Source organism: Halichoerus grypus, chromosome 6, assembly GCF_964656455.1.
Source record: "Halichoerus grypus chromosome 6, mHalGry1.hap1.1, whole genome shotgun sequence".
Lineage (NCBI taxonomy): Eukaryota > Metazoa > Chordata > Mammalia > Carnivora > Phocidae > Halichoerus > Halichoerus grypus.
Window position 1 is genome coordinate 121980270 of NC_135717.1, and position 17566 is coordinate 121997835.

Sequence of the window (17566 nt, forward strand, 5' to 3'; positions counted from 1 at the left end):
CGGACTTTGCACTGTAATAGGCTCTTGTTTCACACTGAAATGGGTGTACTTTTGAGTACTCCTTCTAACCCTGCACTTTTAGTGGCTAAAATGAAGGGGAAATTCTCTAATTCCATCGTTTAGTTCAGAAGCGCAATCCCACAAACCCTGAAAATTGCTTCTCCTTGTAAGATTCAATCTCCCCAGCTTTCCTAAAGGATCTTAGCAGAGGTCAGGAAAGGCCTCATAGTTTTTTTACACCATGCACTACCTCAAGGAATCACAACTCTGGGCTTGCCCAAGATATAAATCAGCAGGCAGTAGTCAGCAACACTTTCTGAAAAAAGGTGGGGGAGATGGGCATGGAGAAAAAAAGCTAGCCCAGGGTAAGACAGAGGGGGCCCTTTTGACTAGATTTTTGCAGGTTATTAATCCTTCAGAAGCAGCATAATTTCCTAAAAATTGGGTTCATTCAATTCACTGATTGACCCTTGTTTTGCCTTAGGATAGCAGTTCTCTGTAGACCCATTTTTCCCCAATATGCTCTTCTAAAAATAGCCCTATTGCTTTTTAACCAAGCAGGAATAATATATAGAATATTCAAAATCAATCTGTCTCAACAAATAAAAAGACCAAAGCTGAGGCTCTACTATTGAGGTCCTATCATCCTCTACAGGGAACCCTTCATAAGACCCACAGCTGTCCATCAAGACAATGGCTTTTCATTTCTGATGACCCCATTTGAAACATACGTGGACTACTTTGTACTATTTCTTATGGCCACTCTAAAATTCAGTATTTGTCATGTTGTCAGGACCAAGAAAAATAGACCAATTCTGAGGGGTGTACATTTTATTGGAAACCTTAAATACTCTTCAGACAGACAACGTCTTCAAACAAGGCTCTCATATTGCCTACAGAGCAAACCGAGATTTTTGGATTAGGGGCAACAAGAAGCACAGCACGCAAGACAACCAGTGCTTAGTTTGCCAAAAGGACCTCCTCATGAATGCTCTTCAGCCAGCTTATCAGCTTTTGCCACAGCTTCTTCAATGGGTCCCACCATATAGAAGGCCTGTTCTGGGAGATGGTCATATTCACCTGTATGGAAAAAAAAAATCCACTGGTAAGAAGTGGAAAGATACATTTTTTGCAGTATATACATACTTCACCACTTGGGGCCACCAGTCAGAATGTGATGAATTTGTCATCCAAGAAATCTTTTCTTAACAAACTTCCGTCACAAATCTAATTTTCAAGACATCATACAGTACGGATTAAGAACAAATGGTCCCGGCCATATAACCTGGATTCAAATTCTTGCTCTCTACTTTCGCCGGAGATCAGGACCAGTTATTTTAAACTTTTCCCTAATTTGTAAAAACAAAATAATGCCTTCCTTACAAGGACCTGTAATTCACTAGAAGAGCAGGTAAGACTGAAAACACTCAGTAAATGCTGAATGACGTTTCACTCTCAGAAGTAAATAGAGTATTTCCAAAGAATCCTGATGAAAAATAGCTCATTTTAAAAACTATGTATCTAGGCACAATATACTTATATATTGCTTGACGGTTGCTGCAATGGGAATATAGAACAATGGGCATTCAAGAGATTTCAGCTTCTCTGCCATTTTACATTCAGCTTTATACTCAAAATCTCACCTGCCAAAATCTGCTGGAATCCTTTGATGGTCTCCTTCAGAGGTACCAGCTTCCCCATATGACCTGTGAAAACCTCAGCTACCTGGAATGGCTGAGACAAGAAACGCTGTATTTTCCGTGCACGGGACACAGTCAACTTGTCTTCCTCAGAAAGCTCATCCATACCCAGGATGGCAATGATGTCCTGGAGAGATTTGTAGTCCTATGAGAAGACAAGAGAAGTCTGAGTATTTATATTACTTTTCTTCTTTTTTATTTAAGTAGGCTCCACGCCTAATGTGGGGCTTGAACTCACAACCCTGGTATCAAGAGTTGGATGCTCTACTGAGTTAGCCAGGCACCCCAAAATTCACATTTCTTTTAAATTTGGACAAAAACCTAAGGGTTACTACCACCTTGTATTCACACCGAGCTTTGTACAAAGCATTTTAGCACCTTACCTCACTTTGTAACTGAAACAAGTTAGTGGTAAAGTTACATAGTCAGGATCATGAGGGCCCTCAGCTAAGATCAGGGTCTTATCCTCCCTACTTCTTGTATGGTGCCATTAGAAAAAATTACATTCCAAATCTAAGTACCTGGAAACCCAAGAGACCTCATTCACACTCTCTAATAGAAAGTGCTGGTTGGGGCGCCTGGGTGGCTCAGTGGGTTAAGCGTCTGCTTTCGGCTCAGGTCATGATCCTGGGGTCCTGGGATTGGGCCCCTCATTGGGCTCCCTGCTCGGCGGGGAGCCTGCTTCTCCCTCTCCCTCTGCTGCTCCCCCTGCTTGTGCTCTAATAAATAAATAAAATCTTAAAAAAAAAAAAAGAAACTGTTGGTCTTGGGGCGCCTGGGTGCCTCAGTCGGTTGGGTTATCTATCTGCCTTCGGCTTGGGTCATGATCCCAGGGTCCTGGAATCGAGCCAGGCGCCAGGCTCCCTGCTCAGTGGAGAGTCTGCTTCTCCCTCTCCCCCTTGTGCGCACTCTCAAATAAATAAATAAAATCTTAAGGAAAAAAAAAAACCCGCTATCTCATCTTTCCTTACTCCAAAGCAAATTACACAGGTCACCGGGAAAGATTTGGTATTAAATTAGTCCCCAAAACTCCACTGTATGACTTTATGGCCACCGATCTCACCTACAATACTCACCTGTAGGATCTTTTGCACCCCACGAGCAACATCATAATGCTCATTTCCGACAATGTTGGGATCCATGATTCGAGAGGTGGAATCCAGAGGATCCACAGCTGGATAGATGCCCAACTCAGCAATAGCACGGGACAGCACAGTGGTAGCATCCAAATGGGCAAAGGTAGTGGCAGGGGCAGGGTCAGTCAAGTCATCAGCAGGCACATAGATAGCCTAAAGTGAGTCAAGAACCCATGAGAAGCAACAGGAAGCCAAGTAATTTCATTTAAGCCACACACCCCCCTTTTCTGACCTCTCCTCATCATCTCATTCCATCTTAGCATTTAAGAGTCCACCTCAAAAAAGCCTTCTTACCATCCTAATACCTGCTGAGTGAGCTTATAGATGATCTGGTCCCTCCAAGCTGTGATAAAAGAATTTTCTTGTCATTCCTTTTGTTATTCATCCTACATTTTAACTCTATTGTAGTGATACCCACACTTTCAGTTAAAAACAAAAGACCTTGCATGACTACAATGGTTCACTAGGTTCACTGAAAGTTAAAACAATTTAGGCACTCAAGATAATTTTACTGTGTATATATATATACATGTATATGTACATATGTAATATATATATATGTATGTATTTAACATGTTTCCAGGCAGCTCCAGACTCCGCAGGCTTGAAACGACTACTTTTGTGATCTACATTCACATGTATGCCTTCAACTACTTTGAGCATTTCTTAATGTTTTAGGGTCTCTAACATGCACACATAGAATTTTACACATTATTTCAGGGAGCTCATTAACCTGGTCAAAAACATTGAGACATTAAGTAACTTCTCTGTATATACCTTTATACAAATTAGAACTTAATCCACTTAATGGTTCTTACCTGTACAGAGGTAATAGATCCCTTCTTGGTGGTGGTGATTCTTTCCTGCATGGTACCCATATCAGTGGCCAGGGTAGGCTGATAGCCCACAGCAGAAGGGATTCTGCCCAATAAAGCAGACACCTTAAAAAAGAGAGAAAGACAGTAAGAACAAAGGTATTAGGGGTCTACAACTTTAGCCTCACCTGCACCATGCCATAGAAAGGTCAAATGAAAACAGGTTCTCTCAAGCCTTCTCTCTTACCTCAGAGCCAGCCTGGGTGAAGCGGAAGATGTTATCGATAAAGAGCAATACATCTTGACCCTCTTGGTCTCTGAAGTATTCAGCAACAGTCAGTCCAGTCAGAGCCACCCGGGCGCGAGCACCAGGTGGTTCATTCATTTGACCGTACACTAGCGCTACCTGAAATAATCATACACAATCAGAAAACGTGGCAGAAGAATATGGAAGCAATATACCCAAGGTCCCCAAATCAGAGAAAACTACCAAAAAACCCTCTTTCTCAGAAAGCGTCAAGATTTTGGTTTCCAAATTTCTTTTCCCTTTTAGAAATGTGGTTCAAAATAACACAATTTCTTATAATTTTAAGGCAAGATTCCTGAAATAGGAAGGAAATAAAACTAAGTGAGAGGCACAAAATAGGGTTGAGACATATGAATTACCTCCAAGTCCCAAAATTAACTTTCAAAGATGGGACTATCTACTGAAAACAAAGTCTGGAAACGTAATGTAATGTCAAAGAAGAAAGAAAATATGCGTTACTGTATTATAAGTTGCAGGGAAAACCCTGACGGGAATTTCCTTCGTAGGCCCACATGAAATGAAAATATAACACATGGCTTCAGCTAGTAATGCAGTCAACTAAAATGGTTTCCTGGCACTACTACCATGTGGACATAAATCAGCTCATTACTTACCTTGGAGGTAGCATCTTTCAAGTTGATAACACCAGACTCAATCATTTCATGGTATAAGTCATTGCCTTCACGGGTCCTCTCACCAACACCAGCAAACACAGAGTAACCACCATGGGCTTTGGCAACATTGTTGATCAACTCCATGATCAGTACCGTCTTGCCAACTCCAGCACCACCAAAGAGCCCTGGAAGAGGTTGAAAAGAAGCAGTATTTAAGAGTTCTGTGTTCCCAAATAAGCAAACTTAAAGAAAAAAAAAAATTACCCCGGTTTTCTATCTTTTTCCTTCTCAGGAATGGCATCTGGCTTCAGCAAACTCAGAAGAACGAAAGTCAGAAGCTACTCATCAGCGAAGGATAGATCTCAGTACCCACTCACTACACGGTAGGATTCTTGTTCCCACATTAGGTTTGGAAAATATGTACCAGCAGTAACCTACCAATTTTGCCACCCTTGGCATAGGGAGCCAGCAGATCCACGACCTTGATACCAGTAACCAGAATTTCCTGCTCAACACTCATCTCTACGAACTCAGGGGCCTCAGCATGAATAGGTGCAAATCTGTAAAGGTAGGAAAAAAGGATCAGTGTCATCTTGTTGAAAGATTCCTCTCAATTTTCAAGTCTAACCCTTTACTCATAATCTTATACAACACTCCACACAAACTGCCATCTGGCACCTCACCTAATGTTCTACAATAAAGGGGATTCCACTTCTATTATCTCAGGAAACAATAATCCCAACCCCTAACAATTTACACTGTCACAAAGATTTTCCTTTTACTAAGTCCTAACCTAACAGCACTTCTTCATGTATCAATAGGTAATACAAAGACCTGCCAGTTTTGGAAACCCTACAACCTAAATCATTGGTATGAAAACTCAAATAATCAACTTGAATCTTAAGTTTTTTCTTTTTACAATCAGAACTTCCGCATCCTTAATTTTCTTCAGAAAGATTGTGGTTCTGATAACAATATATCAGCATTTTAAGCATTCTCTGCAGGAAAATTTTGCTACACTAGAAGGTGTTGCCTTAAAAGTACAGAACCGGAAGAGGGGCCCCTGGCTGGCTCAGTCGGTAGAGCACGTGACCTTTGAGTTCAAGCGCCAGGTCTGGCGTAGAGCTTACTTAAAAAAAGAAAAGAAGGGGTGCCTGGGTGGCTCAGTTGGTTAAGCAACTGCCTTCGGCTCAGGTCATGATCCTGGAGTCCCGGGATCGAGTCCCACATCAGGCTCCCTGCTCAGCGGGGAGTCTGCTTCTCCCTCTGATCCTCCCCCTCTCATGCTCTCTGTCTCCCATTCTCTCTCTCAGATAAATAAATAAAATCTTAAAAAGAAAAGAAAAGAAAAGAAAAGAAACCTGCAGAAAAAGCAGTTCCTTTGTATGTAGATGCAGCAAAAGGGATACTTACTGTTTGGTTTTGATGGGACCTCTCTCATCAATAGGTTCTCCAATGACGTTCATGATTCTGCCCAACGTCTCAGGACCAACAGGAATTTTGATTGGTGCACCAGAATCCAGGACTCTCTGGCCTCTAACCAAGCCTTCTGTACCATCCATGGCAATAGTCCTTACTGTGCTCTCACCTGTTAAAGGCATTGCAGGGTTATACAGAAGGACAAAGTAGGCTTCATGTTTAATGTTCAGCTAGCACGAAAGACGTTAAGTCAACCAAGACTCCTTCTCAGTACCTAAAACGTGGCTTCAGCACACTCAGAAGAACGAAAGTCATTTTGATAAAATCATCATAGAAGGAAGACTGATTTGGGGGATATTTGGACTAAACAAGCTCTTTACTATTCTTAACAGACTCTACTTACCCAAATGCTGGGCCACCTCCAAAACCAGCCTGGTCTCCCTGCCTTGCACTTCCAGGGCATTTAGGATGGGTGGTAGTCCCTCATCAAACTGGACATCCACCACTGCACCGATGACCGCCACGATGCGCCCGGTGGCAGTGCCCGCTTTCGGCGAAGGAGAGGTTTGGGCGGCATAGTCTCTGGCTAACAGACAAGAAAGATATTGGAAGATGGGGTCAGGGCAATTAATGGTCATCGGAAGCCCCGCCTTAACCCACAAGAACTGGTAAATTCGGCCCACAACCGACCTCCTCACGCTTTCAAGTAAGACGAGTCCGGAGGGAGCGCCGCGCAGGCACCGAGAAAGCGCCTGCACTATCTTCCCATGCACAAAACCCCATTATTCGAGAGCTCCGTGACCCATTCAAGGGAAGGTCAATGCACCTGCCCGAACTTTTCCGTCACAGAGAACCTCTTTTCCAAAATAAGATCAATTAGATCGAAGAAAGCTCCCACAGGCGACCTATTCTTGTTCTCCCGCCGTTAGAAGTCAGGGCGCTGGCCCTGACGTCCTTATAACACCAAAAATACCTTAGGCCCGAGTGACAATCGGCCTCCGGCTCAAGGTCATGGGGAGGCAGAAACGAACCCAGCTCCCAGAGGAAGGCACTTACCAAGCTGGAGCGCTGCCGGAGTGGCCCGCAGTAAGACCTGGGCTTGGGGTAGCGGCGCTGAAGGGCCGAGTCCCCTCAAGGCCCCGGAGGCCGAAGTAGCGGCCACACGACCCACAAGACCCAACATGGCGGAGCCCGGGTGGAGACTAAGCGCTGCAGCGGTCCGGGTCGCCAGCTCCCCCGCCGTTGGGGCGAGGCCTACTCTGCAGTAAGCAAGTCCATTGGATGAATTTGCTGAATATCACTCTCAGTGCTGCTCCTATAGGTTAATAATCTCTGATCTTCTCAACCATTGGTCGAAACTGGTGCCAATCTGAATTCCTTATTTTTATTGGACATTGTCAGGTTAGGTGCAACCCTCAGAGCCTCGGAAACATAATTGGACAACAAGGATGTCAGTTGGAGAGAGTCCGTGGCGGAATTACGTTTCGGAAAGGGGCGGAGTTCCTGTTGTGAAGCGTGCGGGCTGAGTTTAGCCGTCCTTGGGCTCTCACCTTAGATAGGACCCTGAGCTAGGTGACCGTCTCAGGGGCGGGGGTTAGGGAAGTAGTGGAGTCGGGAAGCACCACTGACGGTGACCTTGGGAAAGTCAGGAGCCTTCTCTAGACTCAAAACACGGTTTTTCTTTCGCAGTAGTGTAATTGGAAGCTTACAGGCAGTTCCTGATGTCAGGAATCCGGACAATCTATATCACTTAAAACCGTACAATGTAAGAAACTAATGTAACCCAGTCATTTAACAGATGTGTGCTAGGCATTGAGGAAACAAAACATAATTAAGACTTAGGACCTCCCTTTATTTTATTATTTTTTCTAAAGTAGTCCCTGCGCCCAGTGTGGGGCTTGAACTCACGACCCTGAGATCAGGAGTCGGATGGTCTACGGACTGAGCCACGCAGGTGCCTCAGGACCTCCCTTTTATTTTATTTTTTTATCTTTATTTTATTTTTAAGATTTTTTTATTTATTTGACAGAGAGAGACACAGCGAGAGAGGGAACACAGGCAGGGAGAGTGGGAGCGGGAGAAGCAGGCTTCCCGCAGAGCAGGGAGCCCGATGCGGGGCTCGATCCCAGGACCCTGGGATCATGACCTGAGCTGAAGGCAGACGCTTAACAACTGAGCCACCCAGGCGCCCCAGGACCTCCCTTTTAAAGACAGAAAACAATGCAGTAAAGTGTGATGGATCCTGATTAGTACAGGGTAAAGTGGGTGCAGAAAGGAGGAGGGGATAAATTTGAATCACCTAGAGATGTAGGGGAATTGTCTCAAAGTGGAGGACATGGATATACCTGTTGTGAAACCGAGTAGAAATTCCTAGGGTAAAGTAGGAAGACTATTCCAAGCGCACGTTGGCGTGACCGTATGTTCCTTTTGTTTAACTGTAGGTGAGGAAGGTTGGAGGTGAAGGAAAAAAAGAGAAGGGGTAAAGAGATTAGCAGGAGCCAGATCTCAGGGCTTTGGATGAAGTGGAGAGTGGGCTGAGGTAGGTGTGTGGAAATGTTCCTTGAGTATGGAAATCAGAAAAACCAGGGCATCCTTTTCTGTAGTATTGATTTTATTCAAAGCTATTTGGGGGTGGGTTGGAGAGACCCTTAATCTATTAGAACAAACATGGCTATATAGAGTTCATCATGGCCCTACCTCCCCAGACTTTCTCTCACCAGCTCCCATAGGTTCTCATCTTTCTACATGATTGTGAAAAAGTTTCATTTGGCATGTTAGAGCTATCAAAGAATTAAAGGAGAAAACAGGAAGAGAAGGTTAAGTTTGGGGTGCCTATGGTAATCTTGCCGAATAATTAGAGGGAAAGAACCTGAGAAAACAGCAATATGTATGGAGCAGATAGAGAAAAATGAAACAGCAAAGGAGGGCGCCTGGGTGGCTCAGTCGTTAAGCGTCTGCCTTCGGCTCGGGTCATGATCCCAGGGTCCTGGGATCGAGCCCCACATCGGGCTCTCTGCTCAGCGGGAAGCCTGCCTCTCCCTCTCTCACTCCCCCTGCTTGTGTTCCCTCTCGCTGTCTCTCTCTCTGTCAAATAAATAAATAAAATATTAAAAAAAAAAAAAAAAAGAAACAACAAAGGAAGCAGCAGAGGAATAAGGCCAAAGACCATGATGTGAAGAATCAGGAAAGAGAGGGGCACCTGGGTGGTTGAGTTAAGCAGCCGACTCTTGATTTCAGCTCAGGGCATGATATCAGGGTCCTGGGATCAAGCCCCACATCGGATCGGTGCTCAGCCAGGGAGTCTGCTTGTGGATTCTCTCTCCTCCCTCTGCCCCTCCCTCCTCTGCTCAAGCTCGCTCTATCTCTAAAATGAAACAAATCTTTTTTTTTTTTTTAAAGATTTTATTTATTTATTCATGAGAGAGCGAGAGAGAAAGGCAGAGGGAGAAGCAGGCTCCCAAGGAGCAGGGAGCCCGATGTGGGACTCGATCCCAGGACCCCGAGATCATGACCTGAGCCGAAGGCAGACGCCCAACCATCTGAGCCACCCAGGCGCCCTAAAATGAAACAAATCTTAAAAAAAAAAAAAAGAGGGGCACCTGGGTGGCACAGTTGGTTGGGCATCCAACTCTTGATTTCAGCTCAGGTCCTGGTGTCAGTCTTGAGACCAAGCCCCGTGTCAGGCTCCGCACTCAGCGGGGAGTCTGCTGGAGATTCTTTCTCTCCCTCTCCCCCTTCCCCCAGCTCTCTTTCTAATAAATCTTAAAAAAACAAAACAAAACAAAACAAAAAACAGGAAAGAGAATGTTAAGGAGAAAGTGGTCAACAGCATCAATCACATAAATATCCTATAAAATAAGGGCTGGGGGTACCTGGGTGGCTCAGTCTTGCTAAGCATCTGCCTTTGGCTCAGGTCATGATCCCAGGGTCGTGGGATGGAGCCCCACATCAGGCTCTCTGCTGGCGGGAAGCCTGCTTCTCCCTCTCCCACTCCCCCTGCTTGTGTTCCCTCTCTCGCTGTGTCTCTGTCAAATAACTAAAAATCTTAAAAAAAAATAATAAGGGCTGAAAAGTTTGGCAACTAGGAATTCATTCCATGGCAAAGGTGGGTCAAAGATAATTTCAATGGGCTGCATCGTAAGACACGATACACATTTTTGATTTATGATCCATGTGCTTTCCATTACGCTGGGCAGCATTCCAGTTATTAGGGTCCTATATATTTTACTAGCCTCCCTCAATTATTAGAGTTGAAGTTTCTGTAGATAGGCCAAGACGCCCCTCAGAGTATTTATTGTCACTGGAGCCAGAGTGTCTAGGTTAAAATCGGTTTTGCTACTTACTAGATATCATTGGGAAGTTAAATTGTTACTTTCCTCATCTATAAAAGAGATAATAAAATGGGAATAATCTCATAGGGTTGTTTTGAGACTTAAGATTAATAATAATGAAAGAAGTATTTAGAACAATCCCTGGCACATAATTAGTATTTTTGCTTACTGTTGACTTAGTGTTAAGATCCTTCGGTTTTGTATCACCAACTTTGGTCTTGGCAAAATTTTATTAACCATCATTTATTGGTACACTAACTAAACCCAGGTGTCAAAGATTTTCATAAATTCCAGGCTCATTACCTCTTGAAATGTATCACACATTTCTTTGTCCTCTTAGCAGATTATCAAGTAATTTAACTTTTTCTTGGACATTTGGGTTATCATTAAACATCTTTGAATCACATTCCAATTCTAAATACTCTGTGCTATTAAGGTAGATGAGCTGTTTCTCCATTATGCTCAATTCTGTGAACTTATTTTTGCTGTCAATGATTGCCCTCAGCAACTTTATGTCCTATTCTGAAATTAGAGAATCTGCTAAATTTGTAAATACTACTAAAATAAAAGTAAACAAACTTGATTAGCTTGGAATGAGGTAGGCCTTTCTGAACAAACAGTGTCATCTATTTTAGAGTTCTGATATGTTTTGGTCCTATTTCATGTTTCTTTTTTTTTTTTTAAAGATTTTATTTATTTATTTGACAGAGAGAGAGATAGCGAGAGCAGGAACACAAGCAGGGGTAATGGGAGAGGGAGAAGCAGGCTTCCTGCAGAGCAGGGAGCCCGATGTGGGACTCGATCCCAGGACCCTGAGATCATGACCTGAGCCGAAGGCAGACGCCTAACGACTGAGCCACCCAGGCACCCTATTTCATGTTTCTTGATTCCCAGATAGCCCAAGGTAAATATTTTATGTGAAATACAAGCTACTTTTCATGGGACAGTAGTAACCACAAAGACCAAATCTGGCTTCTTACCTGAAATTAATTCCAAATGACTGCATAAGTTATGACTGAAAACCTTACTCATTGTAAGGTCAAAATTGGATTTTCTAACTCCTTATTTTACTGCTTTCCACAGTGGCCATGCCCCACATTCTTCCAGTACTTTGGTATTGACTATAATGTCTTTGTCTCTACATTTCTTACTATCATTTTGGGTGATTTCAAATTCATGAAAATAACCCATTCAATACTATAGTTCCAGAGTTCTTTAACTTCTTTTTTTTTTTTTTTTTTAAAGATTTTATTTATTTATTTGACAGAGAGAGAGACAGCGAGAGAGAGAGTAGGGGGAGTGGGAGAGGGAGAAGCAGGCTTCCTGCCGAGCATGGAGCCCGATGCGGGGCTCGATCCCAGGACCCTGGGATCATGACCTGAGCCGAAGGCAGCCGCTTAACCGACTGAGCCACCCAGGCGCCCCAGAGTTCTTTAACTTCTTAATTCCAATTAGTTTTACATTCACATTTCACTTAAGCATGTTAACTCCTCAGTCATTTCCAAATTTTATCCTTAAAAGTTCTATCTCAGAAATCCAATATTCTCTTGTAAGACAATTTTGGTTTTTGTTTCTTTACACAATACATGAATATATTCTAGATACACAGGATAAGAATAAATCCTTTCACCAGTACCACTACCCCAAAGTCTCACTCCTTCTCAGAAATAACCACTAAAAGTTTTATTTATACCCCATTCACTTTTTTTTTAAGATTTTATTTGACAGAGAGAGAGACAGTAAGAGAGGGAACACAAGCAGGGGGAGTGGGAGAGGGAGAAGGAGGCTTCCCGCAGAGCAGGGAGCCCGATGTGGGGCTCGATCCCAGGACCCTGGGATTATGACCTGAGCCGAAGGCAGACGCCAATGACTGAGCCACCCAGGCGCCCCCGCCCGATTCACTTTCTATCCATTCCATATACAGAGACCATATATATGCCTCTGCACCTTTTTTAAACCTCAGTGGAAGCATACTACAGAAAACTTAAGTTTTCTTTTTTCCAAATTTATTTTTTTTTAGTAATCACAACATCCAACATGGGGCTCGAACTTACAACCCCAAGACTGAGTCACATGCTCTCCCGACTCAAGCCAGCCAGGCGCCCTAGTACATTTACTTTATTGATGATGACTGTACCTTATGCCCTAAGAGCATGTAATTTATTTTTTTTAAAGACTTTGACAGAGAGAGCACAAGCAGAGGGAATGAGAGAGGGAGAAGCAGTCTCCCCGCTGAGTAGAGAGCCCAATGCGGGGCTCGATCCCAGGACCCTGGGTTAATGACCCGAGCCAAAGGCAGATGCTCAACCAACTGAGCCACCCAGGCACCCCAAGAATGTGTAATTTATTTGACCCCATTAAAGGTCCAATTGGATTGTTTCAAATGGCTGTTACATGCAATAATGAATAAAAAAAATCTTGTACACATATTTGTGTACACTAATACTTCTTTCATAGATTCCAAGAAATGTTGGCTTAAATTATGTTCATTTAAACGAGATTCTGAATGGTCTAAAACCATCTTGCTAATTTACCAGGTTCCCAGAATCCTTACCAAAATTTTTAAAAATGTGGCTAATATTACACGAATGAAATTACTTCACTGATTGAATTTGCATTTCCCTGATTTCTACTAAGCTGGAATTTTCATGTTTATTGGCCAGTTATATTTCTTCAGATTACCTGTTCCTATCTTTTGCCCATTATTCCTCTTGGCTTGTCATGATTAAGTGCTCTTCAAATACTTTTTAATGTTGTTATATATTTTTTAGTACATTACTTATCCTTTAACCTAATAGCATTTTTTTTTTTTTTTACTCCACGCCCTGCATGGACCCCAGCCCAGGGCTTGAACTTGTGACCCTGAGATCAAGACCTGAGCTGAGATCAAGAATTGGATGCTCAGGGCGCCTGGGTGGCTCAGTCAGTTAAGCGTCTGCCTTCAGCTCAGGTCATGATCCCCAGGTCCTGGGATCAAGCCCTGCATTGGGCTCCCTGCTCAGTGGGGAGTCTCCTTCTCCCTCTCCCTCTGCCCCTCCCGCCCCGCTCGTGCTCACTCTCTCTCAAATACGTTATATATATAAAAAAAAGTTGGATGCTCAACCGATTGAGCCGCCCAAGTGCCCCCTAATAGCATTTTTTGACCTATGTTATTTTTTTAAGACTTTATTACTACACCCAATGTGAGGCTCAAACTTACAACTCCGAGATCAAGAGTCACATGCTCTACCAACTGAGCCAGCCAGGTGCCCTGACCTGTTAATGTTTGTCAGATTCATTAACTTTTCCTTTGTAGCTTCTAGATTTTATGACAGGAAGGAATTCCCCATAGCATTAGGTAAGAATTTGATTAATAAATTGTTTCAATGAATGGGCCAGGAACAATCTGCATCAGAATCACCTAAATCTACTCTAGCCATTATGATAACCACTAGCCACATGGGGTTAAATTTAGAAAAATTAAGGGCGCCTGGGTGGCTCAGTCATTAAGCGTCTGCCTTCGGCTCAGGTCATGATCCTGGGGTCCTGGGATCGAGCCCCACATCGGGCTCCCTGCTCCGTAGGAAGCCTGCTTCTCCCTCTCCCACTCCCCCTGCTTGTGTTCCCTCTCTCGCTGTGTCTCTGTCAAATAAATAAAAAATCTTTAAAAAATAAAAAAAATAAATTTAGAAAAATTAAGTAAAAATTCAGTATGCCAGTCACATTAGCCACATGTCAGATTCTCAGTAACTATGTGGCTAGTGGCTACTCAGACAATAAAGATGTAGAACATTTCCTTCGTCAAGAAGTCACACTGGACTGAGCTGATCTGCAGCACGGATTCAGAATCTGCATTTTAGATCTAAAACAGTCATTCTCAAGCTTAAGAGGTCTTAAAACAGATCACTGGCCTCTACCCTCCCATTTCTGACCCAGTAGGCCCATTTGGGGGCCTTGAATTTGTATTTTTTTTTTTTTTTAAGATTTTATTTGAGGGGCACCTGGGTGGCTCAGACGGTTAAGCATGTGCCTTCGGCTCAGGTCATGATCCCAGGGTCCTGGGATTGAGTCCCGCATCGGGCTTCCTGCTAGGCGGGGAGCCTGCTTCTCCCTCTGCCTCTCTCTCTCTGCCTCTCATGAATAAATATATAAAATATTAAAAAAAAAAAAAAAAAGATTTTATTTGAGAGAGAGAATACAAGCGGCAGGGGGGCAGAGGGAGAGGGACAAGCAGACACCCCACTGAGCAGGGAACCTGATGCAGGGCTTGATCCCATGACCCCGAGATCATGGCCTGAGGCGCGTAACCGACTGAGCCACCCCGACACCACCAGAATTTGTATTTGTAACAAGTTCCTAAGGGAGATGGATGCTAAGTCCAAGGACTACACTTCAGAAATCACTGATCTCAAGTATCAGTTAAGTGAAAATTCCTGGTCCCTGCATAGACCTACTAAAGCCTATCTAGCATTGGGACCTAGGAATCCACATTATCACAAAGCCCCATGATTTTGATATGTCAAGAACCACTGGGTTCAAGATGAACCACAGGGATACAGAAAGAAGGATCAAACTAGAGCTGTGGGGCTTAACTAGTTTTGAGAAGAAAGAAGGAACAATGGTTGGGGTGCCTGGCTGGCTCAGTCAGTTGGGTGTGCAACTCTTGATCTCAGGGTTGTGAGTTCGAGTTCCAGGTTGGGTGCAGAGATTACTTAAAAATAAAATCTTGGGGGCGCCTGTGTGGCTCAGTTGTTAAGCGTCTGCCTTCGGCTCAGGTCATGATCCCAGGGTCCTGGGATCAAGCCCCGCGTCGGGCTCCCTGCTCAGCGGGAAGCCGGCTTCTCCCTCTCCCACCCCCCTGCTTGTGTTCCCTCTCCCGCTGTGTCTGTCAAATAAAAAATCTTAAGAAAAAATAAAATAAAATAAAAAAATCTTGGGGCGCCCAAGTGACACAGTTGGTTGAACGTCCAACTTTTGGTTTTGGCTCGGGTCATGATCTCGGGTTCGTGAGTTCAAGCCCTGTGTCTGGCTTCGCAGCTGAGCGCAGAGTCTGCTTTAGATTCTCTCTCCCTCTCTCTTTGCCCCTCCCACTCGTTCTCTCTCAAATAAATCTTTAATATTTTTAAAAAGAACAATGGTTGAGGGACAAATATACTCAACAAGGCTGTTACCGTTGTAGTGGAAGAAGCTTTAGTTCTCTCACTTCTGAACTTGTGATAATTTCAACACATAGCCATGGAAATGGGATGCTAAATGGAGTATGGAAATGAAAATCACTGGATTTGAGGCTAAAAAAATTTAGGTTAAAGTTCTGGATAGGTTCTTGACATAAACAATGAAATTATCCAGACTGAAAACAGAACTTGTAAACAAGTGACATGATTTGGTTTTCACTTTAGAAAACACTGCTAAGAGCAAAGAAGACTGGCAGTATCTTAAATGAATTGTCATCATACCCTATTTGACCAGCTATGTATCTCTGGAAATCTTTCTCCAGGTCCCACTGCCAGTGCGTTAAGTTTACTTTTATTTATTTAAGATTTTATTTGACAGAGAGAGAGACAGCGAGAGAGGGAACACAAGTAGGGGGAGTGGGAAAGGGAGAAGCAGGCTTCCGGCCAAGCAGGGAGACCGATGCGGGGCTTGATCCCAGGACCCTGAGATCATGACCAGAGCTGAAGGCAGTCGCTTAACCAACAGGTGCCCCAGTTTACTTTTATTTTTAACATTTGAATTACCGCATTAACTTGTTTCCTTATCTCTAGACCCACTCACAAAACACTACCCATGCTATTTCTGAAATGTATTCATTCAACAATTATTTACTGAGCTTCTACCACATGTCAGGTGCTGTCCTAACAAGTGGAGATTCAGTGGTGATATACAATGTCCCTCACTCTTCTGGGAGAAACAGACCTCCAACAATAATCAAGTGTGGTTAATGTCTAAATTTCAAATCTACAGGCCTGAAAAGCATAAAGTAGGATAAAATAACTTAGGCAGATAGAGCAGGCCTCAGACAAGGTGTCTACCTCCCCCCTTTTTTTACTGGCCTTTATGTTCTCATGCTTATTAGTATAATGCTTGGTGAGCCATCGGTAACAGCAGCATTATGAGATTAGCATACAGATTAAGTTCATTATCACTTGTTTCTTATCAAAAGAATTCCCACCAAACAGAAGAAATTAAAACCAGCTCAAACTAAATTGGTAGATAAAACCTTCATGCAATTACAGCAACTAACTGCCTTCCTTCCCTTCCTTGGAGGTGACTTTACAGTTTAGGAAGTTGCATATAAGCACCTTTATCACCACGTATCAAATGGACAAACTATGAGAACAGATGCTATTCAAACTTAAAATTTACTCAAGTGATCCTCTCCCCAGTAATTCTCTTTATTTATTTATTTATTTTAAAGATTTTATTTATTTATTTGACAGAGAGATAGAAGAGCACAAGCAGAGGGAGTGGCAGAGGGAGAGGGAGAAGCAGGCTCTGCACTGAGCAGGGAACCCGATGCGGGACTCGATCCCAGGACCCTGAGATCATGACTGAGCCGAAGGCAGATGCTTAACCATCTGAGCCACCCAGGCGCCCCCCAGTAATTCTCTTTAAAGCAATAATTACAATTCAGATTTGAGATAACAAGGACAAATATTTCTCAAGTTTTGGGCTACTGATGCCGTGCACAAGGCTTGGTACCTGACTCAGCAATAAGGGTTAACGAAATCCTATTCAAGTGTTTGAACACAAAATAAATTTAAATTTAGAAAATCTTAGGAGACACAGGATGCAATCAGAAATCCATCAAGCTATACTTTATTGCTATAGCTTAATGGCTGGCGATAAAACCAATGAACCCTTAATGAATCTTTAACTTCTAGAACTGATTGACAAAAATAGCTTTGCAAGAGAACTACACTAAAAATGTAGTTGAACTTTTAAAAACTTTACCCTTAAGCTAAGTACTACACTTATCAATCACACTAATGCCTTTGGTATGCTCCAAAGGAGACCAAGTTTTGTTTTGTTTTTGTTTTTGGTGCAAAAACGTGGTTTTATTAAAGCACGGGGACGGGACCTGTGGGCAGAAAGAACTGCTGCCCAAAGGAGACCAAGTTTAAAACAATAATTAAAAAAAAACTACAGAAGTTCAAACATACCTTTCAATGTGAAAAAATCTAGGACTTTGAAGAAACTGCATTCCTTAACAGAACCAGAGCCCATGTTATACTTCTATAACATAATAAAACAGAGTTGAATGC

The 17566-nt window shown here is 43.1% G+C and overlaps 1 protein-coding gene and 2 non-coding genes across 4 annotated transcripts in view; all 3 read right to left on the reverse strand.

Annotated features, from left to right (window-relative positions):
* Nucleotides 1–813: 813 nt before the first annotated feature.
* The window catches only part of ATP5F1B (ATP synthase F1 subunit beta), a 151397-nt gene continuing 134644 nt past the window's right edge, over nt 814–17566 (reverse strand). The window contains exons 2-11 of one of the 2 annotated variants that reach the window (XM_078076147.1): nt 7048–7195; nt 6395–6577; nt 5986–6160; nt 5011–5132; nt 4573–4757; nt 3899–4057; nt 3655–3777; nt 2777–2989; nt 1644–1845; nt 814–1080 (exon numbers count right to left, since the gene is read on the reverse strand). In XM_078076147.1, the coding sequence (XP_077932273.1) occupies nt 983–1080; nt 1644–1845; nt 2777–2989; nt 3655–3777; nt 3899–4057; nt 4573–4757; nt 5011–5132; nt 5986–6160; nt 6395–6577; nt 7048–7174 (1587 nt within the window). In that variant the 5' untranslated portion in view covers nt 7175–7195 and the 3' untranslated portion in view covers nt 814–982. Of the gene's footprint in view, nt 1081–1643; nt 1846–2776; nt 2990–3654; nt 3778–3898; nt 4058–4572; nt 4758–5010; nt 5133–5985; nt 6161–6394; nt 6578–7047; nt 7210–17566 lie in introns of those variants that run through there. The other variant, XM_036117064.2, reaches the window with a different exon arrangement.
* On the reverse strand, nt 4856–4927 carry LOC118551406 (small nucleolar RNA SNORD59). Its single transcript, XR_004925048.1, has one exon. It is a non-coding gene; the product is annotated as a small nucleolar RNA SNORD59 (small nucleolar RNA).
* Nucleotides 6254–6329, reverse strand: LOC118551410 (small nucleolar RNA SNORD59). The gene has a single exon (XR_004925050.1). It is a non-coding gene; the product is annotated as a small nucleolar RNA SNORD59 (small nucleolar RNA).